The 13,323-nt window shown below is 38.0% G+C and overlaps 1 protein-coding gene across 5 annotated transcripts; it reads left to right on the forward strand.

Moving 5' to 3' along the window:
• Nucleotides 1-293: 293 nt before the first annotated feature.
• Nucleotides 294-13,136, forward strand: setdb1a (SET domain bifurcated histone lysine methyltransferase 1a). 5 transcript variants are annotated; one of them, XM_084131205.1, is made up of 22 exons: nt 294-567; nt 1,004-1,201; nt 1,275-1,495; nt 1,613-1,638; nt 1,800-3,258; nt 3,623-3,766; nt 4,238-4,384; nt 4,509-4,713; nt 4,827-4,900; nt 5,009-5,199; nt 5,435-5,594; nt 6,290-6,593; nt 6,672-6,906; nt 7,540-7,904; nt 7,984-8,100; nt 9,020-9,189; nt 9,269-9,496; nt 9,598-9,645; nt 10,634-10,729; nt 10,808-11,010; nt 11,125-11,213; nt 12,782-13,136. In XM_084131205.1, the coding sequence occupies exons 2-22, from the start codon at nt 1,011-1,013 to the stop codon at nt 12,897-12,899; spliced, it is 4,791 nt and encodes a 1,596-aa protein (XP_083987331.1). In that variant the 5' UTR covers nt 294-567; nt 1,004-1,010; the 3' UTR covers nt 12,900-13,136. The 5 variants fall into 5 exon arrangements, with proteins under 5 accessions (XP_083987331.1, XP_083987332.1, XP_083987334.1 ...); XM_084131206.1 differs by having other exon boundaries at nt 300-336; XM_084131208.1 differs by having other exon boundaries at nt 312-567; nt 10,649-10,729.
• The last annotated feature ends 187 nt before the right edge of the window (nt 13,137-13,323 follow it).

Below are 13,323 nucleotides of genomic sequence, written 5' to 3' on the forward strand. Positions count from 1 at the left end.
AACAAAACCACTGTGATTGGTCACATCGCTGAGATTGCACGTGACAATGCGGCGCCCATGAGTGAACTTGACGAACATATGATGATAATCTATAAAAGCCATTTGATAGAAAGCACACGACGCAGCTTTAAACAACAATAATGATCATTTAGACCAACCACACTCAACAAATTACGTCCAACTACCTCCGTTAAATATATTTTGGTCTTCATTGTGTTTGAAATGATTGAAGGTTTGTGGGCGTGGCTAATCCTCCCGCGTCAACGTGCACTGGTCCAATCAGAATGTCTCTTGTAGATTCTACATCCGTTACCACATAGGCACACGACAGACTGGGTAACGTGATATTGTTACTTTCCATGTGTTTTTAGTTCTTTTATTGTGCACTTTTTAGTGTTTCGTGTAATTTCGGAGGCTGTAGGATATCCCTAAAGACTCGTCCTTGCAGCAGTGGCAGACTTTGTGCATTAGCGACAAGCGGAATAGTTTACGGCATATAAACAAGTGTCCTCAGGATTCTAAAATAACGTTACCGCAGCAGCAAGCTGGGAAAACTAACGTTAGACAGTATGTATTTCACCTTATGAAATTACCTTACTTTATGTAATTGCCATATTGCCATAGCAGAGTAGCAACATTTGATTTTATTAGGCCTTACATTTGATGAATGTAAAAGGAAGGACGTGATTGAAGTTTGTGTTATATATCCTATTTGTAGTTCTTGATCTGTCAATCATGATGTTTTAAATGTCAATAAAGAGTGCTGGACATTTGCATCTCTTGATTCTCGTTATATGCCTTTACAAGAGTTTCTGATGACTCCTGGAAGCCATTTATTATGTACACATATTGTACAAATACTTAAACAACAAAGAGGAGAATAGAGCTTTATTGCCAAGTTTATCAAAATCACAATACAACATGCAGCACTAATGTCATATGTTAAACAGTGTATAAAAATAGTACAAAATGTTTGTCTTTTTTCATTATATTGCTCCAACAGCAAAGCCATGAGTAGCGGAAGAGATGAGAACCTCCTGAGGATGACGAAGGACGACCTGCAGCGCTGGATCCAGGAAGAGGTGGACCGAAACCCTCATCTGATGCAGAGACGTGAACAGCTCACACAGGTGGAGGAGTGGGTGAAGCTGAAGGAGAGAGACTCAACCTACACCCGCCTTCTGTACAGCAATGCCTCCGAGTAAGTTGTGTTTTTCAGTGACTAATGCCAATATCTTAAAGTCCGGGTGACCCTTTGACTGTGTTTATATCAGATCCGTCCTTGAGTGTGAGTCGGTGATGAAGGGTCTTTATGGAATGCTGGGATTGGAGTACAAAGATGAGGACTCGGAAGAGGAAGGAGGAGGAGGAGGAGGAGAACCACGACCACAGGACGTCATTCATATCACAGATGATGATGAGGAGGATAGACAGGGAATTAGTGTCTGTAATGGAGATGATGATGATGATGATCTTGTTGTCATTGATCTGGGAGGTAAGAGACAAATATTGTAATGGAAAGTGCTTGAAATAATAATACTTTTAAATTATGGCATTGTAATTAAAAATCTAATACCATTTTGGGCTCATGACTTTGGTTATTCTTTTGCAGCCACCAAAGAATCCCTGGAACCGATGGTGAGTATGTTAACTTAAAAAAAAATTGTGTTAGACATGCTGATATTATTTTGCGCTTATCATTTTTCATTGTCTTTTTTCTGTTCATTTTGCTCTTTTCATTGTTTTTATTAATTTTTCATTGATTATTCCATTTTATGAATTACTTTTCTTTCTTTCAGCTTGAAAAGGTGACTATGGCCATTCAGAAGTCATCCAGACTTGTACAGGACTTAGTCCAGATGGTGAACAAAACCTCCGCAAGCACTGCACCACCACCATCATCATCATCATCCGACATCACCAAAAGACCCTCATCAACCTCGACCCCCGAGAACAGCCGTTCTGAATCTGTCACACCAAAACTGGAAAGAACGGACAACTCGATTGCAATAGTTAAGACCGAATCTCTTTTGAAAGTACCTGAAATGTCCTCACTTCCCTGCAAATCAGAACAAATCAAATCTATTGCCGGGCATAATTCAGATTTTAGACCAATTAAGACTGAACCTGAAATGACAGCAATAACAGCTTGTGAAATTAACATTTCAAAACAACACGAAACCGCTCCTGGTCAAAACTATACATCCATAAAATTAATCAAGACAGAACCTCAATTGACACCAGTGACTCCTTCAGAAATGATTCCAAGCAAACAACCAGAAACTATTATCAGTGCTAATTCTGGATCCGTTGTGAAAATAAAATCTGAGCCTCAGTTGACAGTAGTACAGTCAGAAATGTCTTCGCCTCCTGGCAATTCAAAACTATTCAAAATGCATTCCAGTGATAATTCGAAATCCATTGCAGAAATGAAGACTGAACCTCAGCTGACAGGATTAACTCCTGAAAAACATTTGCTTGAAAGCGATTCAGAACAGTCCGAGTGTTTCAATTCAGATCGCAGTGCAACATTTAAAACTGAACTTAAATTATCAGCAATGACTTCTCCTGAAATCCCTTCACTTTCAGGTGATTCAAAACAATTAAAAGCTAGTGCCGGTCATAATTCACCATCCGTAGCATCAAATGAGTCTGGTCCTCAAGTGACACCAGTGACCCCTTCAGAAGTGTCTTCTCCTTTAAGCAGTACAGAACAAATGGACACTTTTGACAGTGATGATACAGCATTAATTGAAACAAACCAGACTGAGCCTGAGTCGACCTCAGTGACTTCTGCTAAAGTGTCACCGTTGCCGAGGAATTCAGAAGAACCTGAGAATATTGCCAGTTGTGATACAGTTTTCTTTGAAATAAACCAGACTGAGCCTGAGTCAACCACGGAGATTTCTCCTGAATCCCTCGGCAACGATGGCACTTCAGAAGAACCTGAGAATATTGCCAGTTGTGATTCCACGGACAAGACGGAAAAGCCAACAACAAGGAGCAAATCTGCTAAATATTCTGGGCCCCTGACAAGTCCATCAGCCAATCTGAGATCAAAAAACTCTACGTCCCTGGCCAGCACTTCCAGCCTGCAAAACGAAACGAGTCCACCATCATCACCTGGAGATAGTTTTGAGGAACCGTCTGATACAGAGGACCCAGATTACCTGCCGCCTACTAGCCCTGTACCCAGTGATGATCCCCCTGACTCCCCCCCCAATGATGTTTCTTTGGAACCTTCCAAAGCTTCAAAAAGTACGCTTTTAAAAAACTTTTTTTACAGTTTATACCTTGGTATATTAACTTAAGCATTGCATATTATGTTACAGATGTACCTAGTCTGTTATGAATAATCTTACATTTTGATTTCTATCATCCATTTTAGTTCAAAATATTTTAGTTGGGGTCAGTGAGTTTTATTTATTCAGCAAAGATTCAAACAGCAAAGATGAAAAAAATTACATTATAACATGGTTAATATGTTTAGAACATTGTTGGGTTGAATGTCCAGTAAAAAATAAGTAAATAAGTCTGTATAAAATTACATGGTTTTCGTTACCGCTCCCATCCATCCATCCAGTCAGTAACAGTATTTTTCCTCTGTCACTGTTCTTCTTAGGTTCCAAGCCCTCATCTAAAGATTTCCCTGTGATTTCTAAAGCACATACAACTCCAGAGATAAAGCTCAAGGTCAACTCGGAAGTTTTGGGGAAAAGGAAACCCGACTTGTGTCAAGGAACAGTACAAGAAGTCCAAACAACGGGTAAGAATGATCTATTCTGTATCTTTCCAAAAAAAAACAAGCATTTTTTCTTATTCATTGTGGTATTCATTGGTTATAAATGACATTCTCTCTGACCTGTCTCATCTTTTTATTTTTTTATTTTTTTACAGTTTATACCTCCTTGGTATATTAACTTAAGCATTGCATATTGTGTTACAGATGTACCTAGTCTGTTATGAATAATCTTACATTTTGATTTCTATCATCCATTTTAGTTCAAAATATTTTAGTTGGGGTCAGTGAGTTTTATTTATTCAGCAAAGATTCAAACAGCAAAGATGAAAAAAAATTACATTATAACATGGTTAATATGTTTAGAACATTGTGGGGTTGAATGTCCAGTAAAAAATAAGTAAATAAGTGTGTATAGAATTACATGATTTTCGTTACCGCTCCCATCCATCCATCAAGTCAGTAACAGTATTTTTCCTCTGTCACTGTTCTTCTTAGGTTCCAAGCCTTCATCTAAAGATTTCTCTGTGATTTCTAAAGCACATACAATTCCAGAGATGAAACTCAAGGTCAACTCGGAAGTTTTGGGGAAAAGGAAACCCGACTTGTGGTGTCAAGGAACAGTACAAGAAGTCCAAACAACGGGTAAGAATGATCTATTCTGTATCTTTCCAAAAAAAAACAAGCATTTTTTCTTATTCATTGTGGTATTCATTGGTTATAAATGACATTCTTTGACCTGTCTCATCTTTTTTTTGTTTTTTTTTAGAGAAGGAACTCCAATATAAGGTGGAGTTTAAGCATGGTAAACAGATTCTGCTGTCTGCTCATCATGTGGCCCCTGCAACGCGTCCTGTGCTGAAGGATTTGTTTGTTGGCTGTCGTGTTGTGGCAAGCTATACAAATGATAAAGGAAAGATCTTGTTTAATGCTGGCGTGCTGGTTGAGCTTCCTGAGCGCAAGAATCGCATGAGGTGAATTTATGACTGCAGTGTAAATGTAGATGGTATTTGTTTCTCAAACAAATTCTGGATGTGAAAATTTTCCTTAGAGATATCTCTAAAGTTTTGCTAAATGTTTCTGTCAGGTTCTTGGTGTTTTATGATGATGGCCTGACAGCATATCTGGCACTGCCAGACTTTCATGTTGTCTGCAAACAAAGTAAGAGATTCTCTTTCATACTCCATTTCAGTCTTAGATTAATAAATCCCCTGAAAACGCTTGACTTCTAAAAGTGTTTTTTTTTTAATCGTTTGTGTTTCTTTGCAGCGAAAAAGGTGTGGAGGGACATCGAGGATGAGGAATGTCGGGCTCAGGTGAAGGAATATATGCGTGTCTTTCCCAACCCCATTGCTGTGGTGCTTCGCATAGGGCAAGACACCAAGGCGGTGCGAAATGGCAAGTTTGAGACCTGCACAGTGCTTCAGTTGGATGGCAGCCTGATCCAGGTCTGCTACAAGGTGAAGTCCATTGTGGTCTGCTAGTTTTATTCTGTGAACCTGATTCTAACCTTTCAATTGAATCTTATAATTTAGTGACTTTATACAAAGGTACGTGGATACTTCCTGAGAATGTCACAGCATATTTCATATTCTAAACTCACTTGACAAGCCCCACTGACAAATTTAAGGAGATTCTGATCTTGAATGCTGGATTTTGATGTTGATAAATGTGTCGTTGTTGTTATTTTTTCAGAAAGACAAGCAAAAAGAGTGGATTTATAAAGGCTCAGACAAGTTGGAACACATTGTAAATATCAAGAAACGTCTTGGTAAAGACAAACCAGAACAAACCTCTCCACAGAGAACAGAACAATCACCAGAACAACAGGAAACTCAACAACCTGATAAAACCGGTAGCTTTTTTGTGTTTGGTATTCATTCACTTTTCCTGTCTCTTGTATGAACATTTACAACTAGACCTGTGTCCATATTCTGTAATATAGTATTTTGCAATAATTATCGTGCATGGTAGTGTAATCCTGGGCACTTCAAAAAGCAGTGACTAACTCTGCATTCATTATAATCTGAATTCAATTTTCTTTTCCAACAACCGGTTCAATTTTACAATACAGTATGGCGTATAAATACTCGGTCCGGTTTTTGCTTTGGTCTGAACAAGAACGACAGACAGGCTGACTGAAAATACAGATCCACTGTCTGTCAGTAGGTGAAGCTTATGGAGAAGAGAAAAACAGTGGTTACCCCTGTACACAAAGCAGTGCTGCTCAACTTTCTGTTTCTGACACTCATTTGTCTCAGAACGTTTTAACTATTTTCAAACAGCCATTCAGATTTTTGTATTCAATGTGGTGTTAATCAAATGACATCAAATACATAAGTACTTAGACTTAATATTTTATTTTCAAACATTTGTTTACACATACATTTTAACAGCCAGCCCAGAAAAGATATCTACATATTGTGCTGATTCTTTATAGTTGTATTCTTTTGTGAAATTGGTTTACGTCATAAATTTTTATTGTGTATTATTTTATTGTATTAGTATTTATTGTTTTAGTATTTGTCTCCAATTCTGTTTCTTGTTTAGCAGGAAATGCCGTGCCTCAGCACAACAAAACTTCCTCCTCGACAAAAGTGGCCTCACCGACAGTTACTTCAACGACTGTTAACTCAGCATCCGACACTCCGGCACGCGTGACCCGACAATCTGATACCACAGTCACCAAAACATCATCTATCTCACCTCAAAATATCATGTCGGCAGCTTTCCAGCCGAAAGTCGTCATCCAGAAGTTGTCTAGGCTCCCGCCCATCTTACCAGCTGTCGGTGTGTCGAAGGGTAGTATGCGAACAGCAAAATCTGCTATGGCAATCAGTACCTCACATTTAAGGTGAGTAATGGGCTTGTACTAGTTAAATATGGGATGGTATGGAATACTAACCACCAACCACCTCACACTATATTCCAGAAGTGCAAAACGACACGCCCCTGATGAGGAAGAAGAGTATGTTTCTGAGGGAGGGGAGCATGTTTCAGAGCAAGACCAGTACAAGTCCATATACTTGTATCATCGCTGTTGTCCAGCATGTCTGGATGGGGTAAGACCATCTCAGGTCGACATGCATCATGGTCAAAATCCGCTTCTCATCCCATTGCTTTTTAAGTTTCGGCGAATGACTGCTCGGAGGCGCATCGATGGAAAGGTGGGTGGTGTTTGAGGAAGTTGATCCATTTGGCATTCAGCTACATTGAATGTACGCTACCATTCAAAAGTTTGGGTCGGTAAGATTTTTTTATGCTTTTGAAAGAAGTGTCTTATGCTGAGCAAGGCTGCATTTCTTTTAAATAAAAAATATAGGAATGTTGTGAAATATTATTACAATTCAAAATAAATGTTTTCTATTGTCAAATATTTTCAGCATCATTAGAACTAGAAAAGAATTTTCAGCATCATTACTCCAGTCTTCAGCGTCACATGATCCTTCAGAAATCATTCTAATTTGCTGACTTTCTGCTCAAGAAACATTTTTGATAATTATCAATGTTGAAAAAAGTTGTGCTGCTTCATATTTTGTGAAAACCATGATACTTTTTCCAGGATTCTTTGATGAATAGAAAGTTCAAAAAAGCAGCGTTTATTTGAAATAGAAATGTTTTGTAACAAAAATGTCTTTACTGTCACTTGATCAATTAAACTTCATCCTTGTTGAAAAAAATAAATATTTTCACTTCTTTAAAAATCATACTGACCCCAAACTTTTGAGAGGAGGTGTTTCTCTGTATGGCAGCTGCACATTAATTTTATTATCGTAATGTCTCCTCTTTGCTCTCTTTAGGTGTTTTTCCACATTTTCTATCGTTCTCCTTGTGGGCGGAGCCTGTGTGACATGCAGGAAGTGCAAGAATACTTGATTGAAACACGTTGTGACTTCCTCTTCCTGGAAATGTTCTGTATGGACCCGTTTGTGCTTGTGAATCGCGCCCGACCCCCTTCCACATCAACCGGCCAGCCTCACCTCTACCTGCCGGACATCTCAGTGGGTAGGGAGGTGTTGCCGGTGCCCTGTATTAATGAAGTGGACAATACTCTTGCTCCTAATGTCACTTACATAAAAGACAGAATTCCAGCTCCAGGTGTTTCCGTCAATACAAGCTTGGACTTCTTGATCGGCTGTGACTGCACAGATGGCTGTCGGGACAGGTACTTGACTAAATAAATAGGTTTGAATTTTAAATTATGGATATCATTATTAAACACATTTTATTTCTATGTGTGACAGGTCAAAGTGCGCATGTCACCAGCTGACCATTGGGGCCACGTCCTTATGCAGTGACGGTCCAGTAGATGTTAGTGCTGGATACACACATAAGAGGTTGCCAACAAGCTTGCCAACAGGGTAAGAAACAACCTCTGACTGATTCTAGTTTGATTACAACGGAATTGGCTCACCAAAATCAGATGTATTGCATCATTGTTACAGTGTATACTCACCCCTAAAAATGATTACTTTTAAAAGTAATGCATTACAATATTGCGTTACTCCCTAAAAAAAAAGTAATTAAACACGTTACGTAGTTACTTTTAATGGAAAGTTACGTTATTTTTGTGTTACTTTTTCTCACCTGGGCTAGACTTGCCTGTTTGATTTTTAATAATAAATAAACAAAATTTCTAATCTTTCACACCAAAAGTGAAATGAATAAGCCTTCCGCTGGATTGCAGAAGAATAGGTCGCAGTAGAAGTAAGTTCATCACTCTTATTTTAGCAATAAAAACAAGTAAATTAAACAAATGTGATGTTTATCTAAAGTCTTTCTTTTTTTTTTATTAGTATGGTTTAATTGGATCATCAAAGGTCACCAGCAAAGACATTGGATAGACATTAAATATATTAGTGTTAACATTTAATTATTGTAGGTTTGTGTAATATTCTGAGTTTGCATTTCACTGTTTTTATTCATTTTGAGGAATACTGAATCTGTTTTTGTTCAGTGCTGTATGAGTAAATGCCTGCTCACATTTAGTCTAGAACTACAATAACCATCATGTTCACACAGCACACAATTTGCATTGCATTTATTCCCGATTTCTCTCAACATGGGAACAGAGGTGTCAGTTAATACATGGGAAAACAACGTAACTTGCATTGCTTATTTGAAAAAGTAAAAGGTAATGGGCTACTTTACTCATTACTTGAAAAAGTTGTCTGATTACGTAACTCCTGTTTATATGTAATGTGTGACAATCCAACACTGAATATGATGACATTACACTTATGTTTTCGCTCCTCTCTCACTCTCTTTCCATCTCTGTAGGGTGTACGAGTGTAACCCCCTGTGCCGCTGTGACCCGAGAATGTGCAGCAACAGGCTGGTTCAGCACGGTCTGCAGCTGCGGCTGGAGCTCTTCATGACACAGCACAAGGGATGGGGCATCCGCTGCAGAGATGATGTGGCCAAGGGCACATTCGTCTGCGTTTTCACTGGTAAGCAATCATGCGTTTGAACCGAAAACCTTTTAGACCCAAACATTATTCCTTACCACCTCCTTCTATCACCTCATAGGTAAAATAGTGAACGAAGACAAAGTGAATGAAGATGACACTGTGTCCGGCAATGACTATTTGGCCAACCTTGACTTCATTGAGGGGGTGGAGAAACTGAAAGAGGGTTATGAGAGCGAGGCGTTCTGCTCGGACACAGAGGTCGAAAGCAACAAGAGGACCTTAACCATGAAAACAGGGCCGTTGCGGAAAAAAACACTGTACCAAGAAGACTCTAGCAGTGGCGAAGGTGTGTTGTGTGTGTAAATTTTCACCATAAAACCAAACAAATGTGTGTCGGTTTACTTGTATGTGTAACTGATTTTTTTCCCCTGGCCTCCTTTTTCATAGAAAGAGAAGAACCTATGGAGCTGGTCACAGAACAAGAGCAAATGGAAGGTAAGATGCAGTGTGATGTGAGTGTTATTTATATACTGTTATTGTTTTTATTAATATTTAAAATTAGCCTTTATTTTTTTATAGGTTCAGTTTTCATTTAAATGTTTAGCAATTTTTTTTACGATTTAGGTTCGATTTATAATTTAAGTATTTTAGTTACTTTTTAATTGTATTTATTTCCAGTTATTCATTTTAGTGCTTGAACTTATTTTAGTTAGTTATCTTATTTTTTACCTAAAGTTTTCTAATTTTCGTTTAGGTAAAATTTTATCTAAAAAAAAATATATATATATATATATATATATATATATATATATATATATATATATATATATATATATATATATATATATATATATATAATACTTTTTTTTTTTTTTCAGCTTTATTTCAATGTATTGGTTTAGTTAATAATAATAATCGTAGTTAGATGGCGAGTAAATCGTGACTTTAATCATCCCATTTTGTATCATTTGCTGGTGATGGGGAAAGTAAATATTAGTAACTAATGAGAGTATGAAAGTTTAGGGCATACTATAGATGTACCTCATAAAATCTTTGTCATAAAGTCATAAAGTGTTAAGACTGGCTCGTTGTTTCAAACTGTTTGATGTGAGTGTTGACATGACCTTTAAACTTACATATAATTTTCATTTATGCATTCGACAAAGACTTTTCTCCAATTCAAGTTGCATTCAAGTTGTACATTTTATAAGTTCATGAATTCCCTTGGATTTTCCCCTATAATTTTATTATTACTTTATGTTCGACAGCATTTAAATGCTCGTGTAGTTGCTTTAGCTTTATCTTTGATATAAAACAGACTAATCCTAAATCCAGTTTTGGAAATTTGCAAATTGGGATGCAGCCATGAACAATAAGGTGTATAGGTTGAAATCTAGCAACTTTTTTTGCATCATTCATGTTGCTCTATTACGTAGCAAACTTGCCTGATGTTTTTCTTGGCCTGTCTTCTTTACCTGTTCAGTCTGTGAGTCCTTAGGCGTGACAATACTATCCCATAAGCCACATGAAGCACCAAAAGATGCTCAGAAGAAAGTGACCAAACAAATAAGAGAGGATGGTCAGTTTTTATTCTCTTGATAATTTTATGCTTTTAGCGTTTCATTGAATTTGCTGAGTCTATAATTTGTGTTTCTAGGTCAAGAGACCTCAGGTCCAAAGCGTTGCTTTGCCATAAAGTCCTGCCAGAGAAGAGTAAAACCATTAGATACCACTGACACACAAAATGAGAAAACGAGGACAGCTCTGTCCGCCAACAACACCCGCAGACTGTTCAATGGCGAAGAGAGCTGTTACATTATTGACGCGAGACAAGAGGGCAACCTCGGCCGCTACATCAATGTAAGCTAAACCTAAGCCTTTTGTGATTGTAAATGTGCCAACAATAATACGATTTTGTAAAAATGATGCCCTTTTGGATTTTTGTTTTACCGTTAATCCTGCCTCTCTCAACAGCATAGCTGCAGTCCAAATTTGTTTGTCCAGAACGTCTTTGTGGACACTCATGACCTCCGGTTCCCATGGGTGGCGTTCTTTGCGAGCAAGTCAGTTCCTTGATTCATAACAGCTTGATTATCTATTGAATTGTGTTGATATACTAAAATGAGTGATGTTTACCCATGTTTTGATTGGGAACTCTGACTACAGATTTCATAAGTGTTTCCTAAATCAGGATCATAAATTAACTAAATTCTTATGGGCCATTCACACAGAGTGTGTTTTTTTCTGTTCAACTGCACAAATTTTCAATTTCAAAAAATTGAATTTGATATCATTGCTCTTCTGTGTAACGCTAGACCGTCTAGTGCATGCTTGCATGGAAAAGCAGTGCAGTGGAATGGTCCCTCAGGGCTGGTTCACACAGAACATGTAACGTCCACCTAGCTTGTGTCTAGAGATGTCAGGGAACAGAGTCCTGCACGCGGGCACGGATGGGCGAACCGCTAATATTTGATGTAACAGGTGGAATATTTATGTTGTCATTTGTGGTGCGGATGGGGAATCAATAGGCACGGGCGGAGCAACTTTTGGCTATTGGGGAATCAATAGGCACGCTCGTTCTTGTTCTTTTCGGCTGAGATGGAGGCAAAACGTGGCAGACAGTAACATTATGTATTGTACTCACCGTTTTAGCAGCCAGCCCTGTCCGTTTATCCCAAAGAAAATCCGTGTTGACGCTTCGGTTAAATTTTCTCACTCAAGACCAAATAAACAGTGTAGAAAAAAAACTTCTTCCGGTCCCTCCTCCAAAAGCTTCTTGTTTATACCACGCGCGCCGCGCGGGCCATTTGCACATTCAGTTTTGAACAGTCCAATAGCCAAAACTGTTTCGACTCGCGCTCTGTAGTCTTAAGAACATCAAAGGTCTCTAATTAAAATATGATTTGCAGCGTTGAGTACAGCGTTCGCCTGATTGACAGCTTCAGTCATTAAGAGTTCCTGTCATCTCTGGTTGCTTTCTGCATAAAATCTATTCGCAATTTGAAAACAGGTTTTATCTTTCAGTTTCAGAATTTCAGGACAAACAACCACATTTAAATGCAGAGTGAATCCTCTAAAATATTCCGATAATAAATGACAGTAATAGCTCATATTTGGCTATATGTTCTTTTAATTTATGGAGACCTCCAAGCGTCTGTATAGCCTATGGTGTGATTTATGCACATTTGTTGAAAATAGCCTATGTGGGCAGATTGTTCACATGCTGTAGGCATAAGTTTTGTTTTGTGTACATGATGGATGCACATTTTTATCTTTTTTTTCTTTCTTTTAATTATTACCATGTTGGGCTGTGTCTTTTTTCATAAATGCATCAACTCAGAATGCATAATGTTGGTTCACACACACACACACACTCACATAATTGCTTGTGTTACATGAGAAAATAAATAATTTGTCTACCTGATGTATTAGATTTAATGCAGGTTCGGGTCGCAGTCTTTATTTAATATGGGTCGGGCACAGAATTAAATTAGTGCTGCTGTCGGATAATGGGTCGGCTGTTCTGTTAAGTACTTCTGTGTGAACAGTCCCTTAGCCATATTTGAATTGCCTTGTAGACAGAATCTTAATGTGTTTGTATGCGGTTTTTCCTGTCTTCTGTGTTTACCAGGCGCATCAAGGCAGGTACGGAGTTGACGTGGGATTATAACTATGAGGTGGGCAGTGTGGAGGGGAAGGTTCTGCTCTGCTGCTGTGGCTCATTGCGGTGCACTGGAAGACTGCTCTGATCTGCCACTTTTAACATAAAACACTAACGCTGTCATTGTGTTGTTGACTTTCATCAACATGTCTGAAATGTGGGTGTGTCACTGTCCTGGAAGAACATTCCATAAATGTGACCCACTGAATATGAAAAGTGTAATACAATATGTTTTTATTGTTTTTAACCTCTACAAAAAATGTGAATAGTTATGTATTTGTGTGTAAATAAAATTTGCAAGTATCAAAAACTGCTTTAATTGTAAGATTTGTTGTGTATGTTGTTTTTTCAGTCAAATACGCAAGTATGCATTGGAAAATAAAGCTGAATATGAACAATACCATTAAAATAAGCGATTGTAAAGTAAATCTATCGGTAAACCTGTAAGATAACTTGCTATTTATAAAAAAAAAAAGTTAACTACTGTAGATTCCTTCCATAGATATAGATAT

The sequence above is a fragment of the Abramis brama genome (genome assembly GCF_963993115.1).
Source record: "Abramis brama genome assembly, chromosome: 12".
NCBI lineage: Eukaryota > Metazoa > Chordata > Actinopteri > Cypriniformes > Leuciscidae > Abramis > Abramis brama.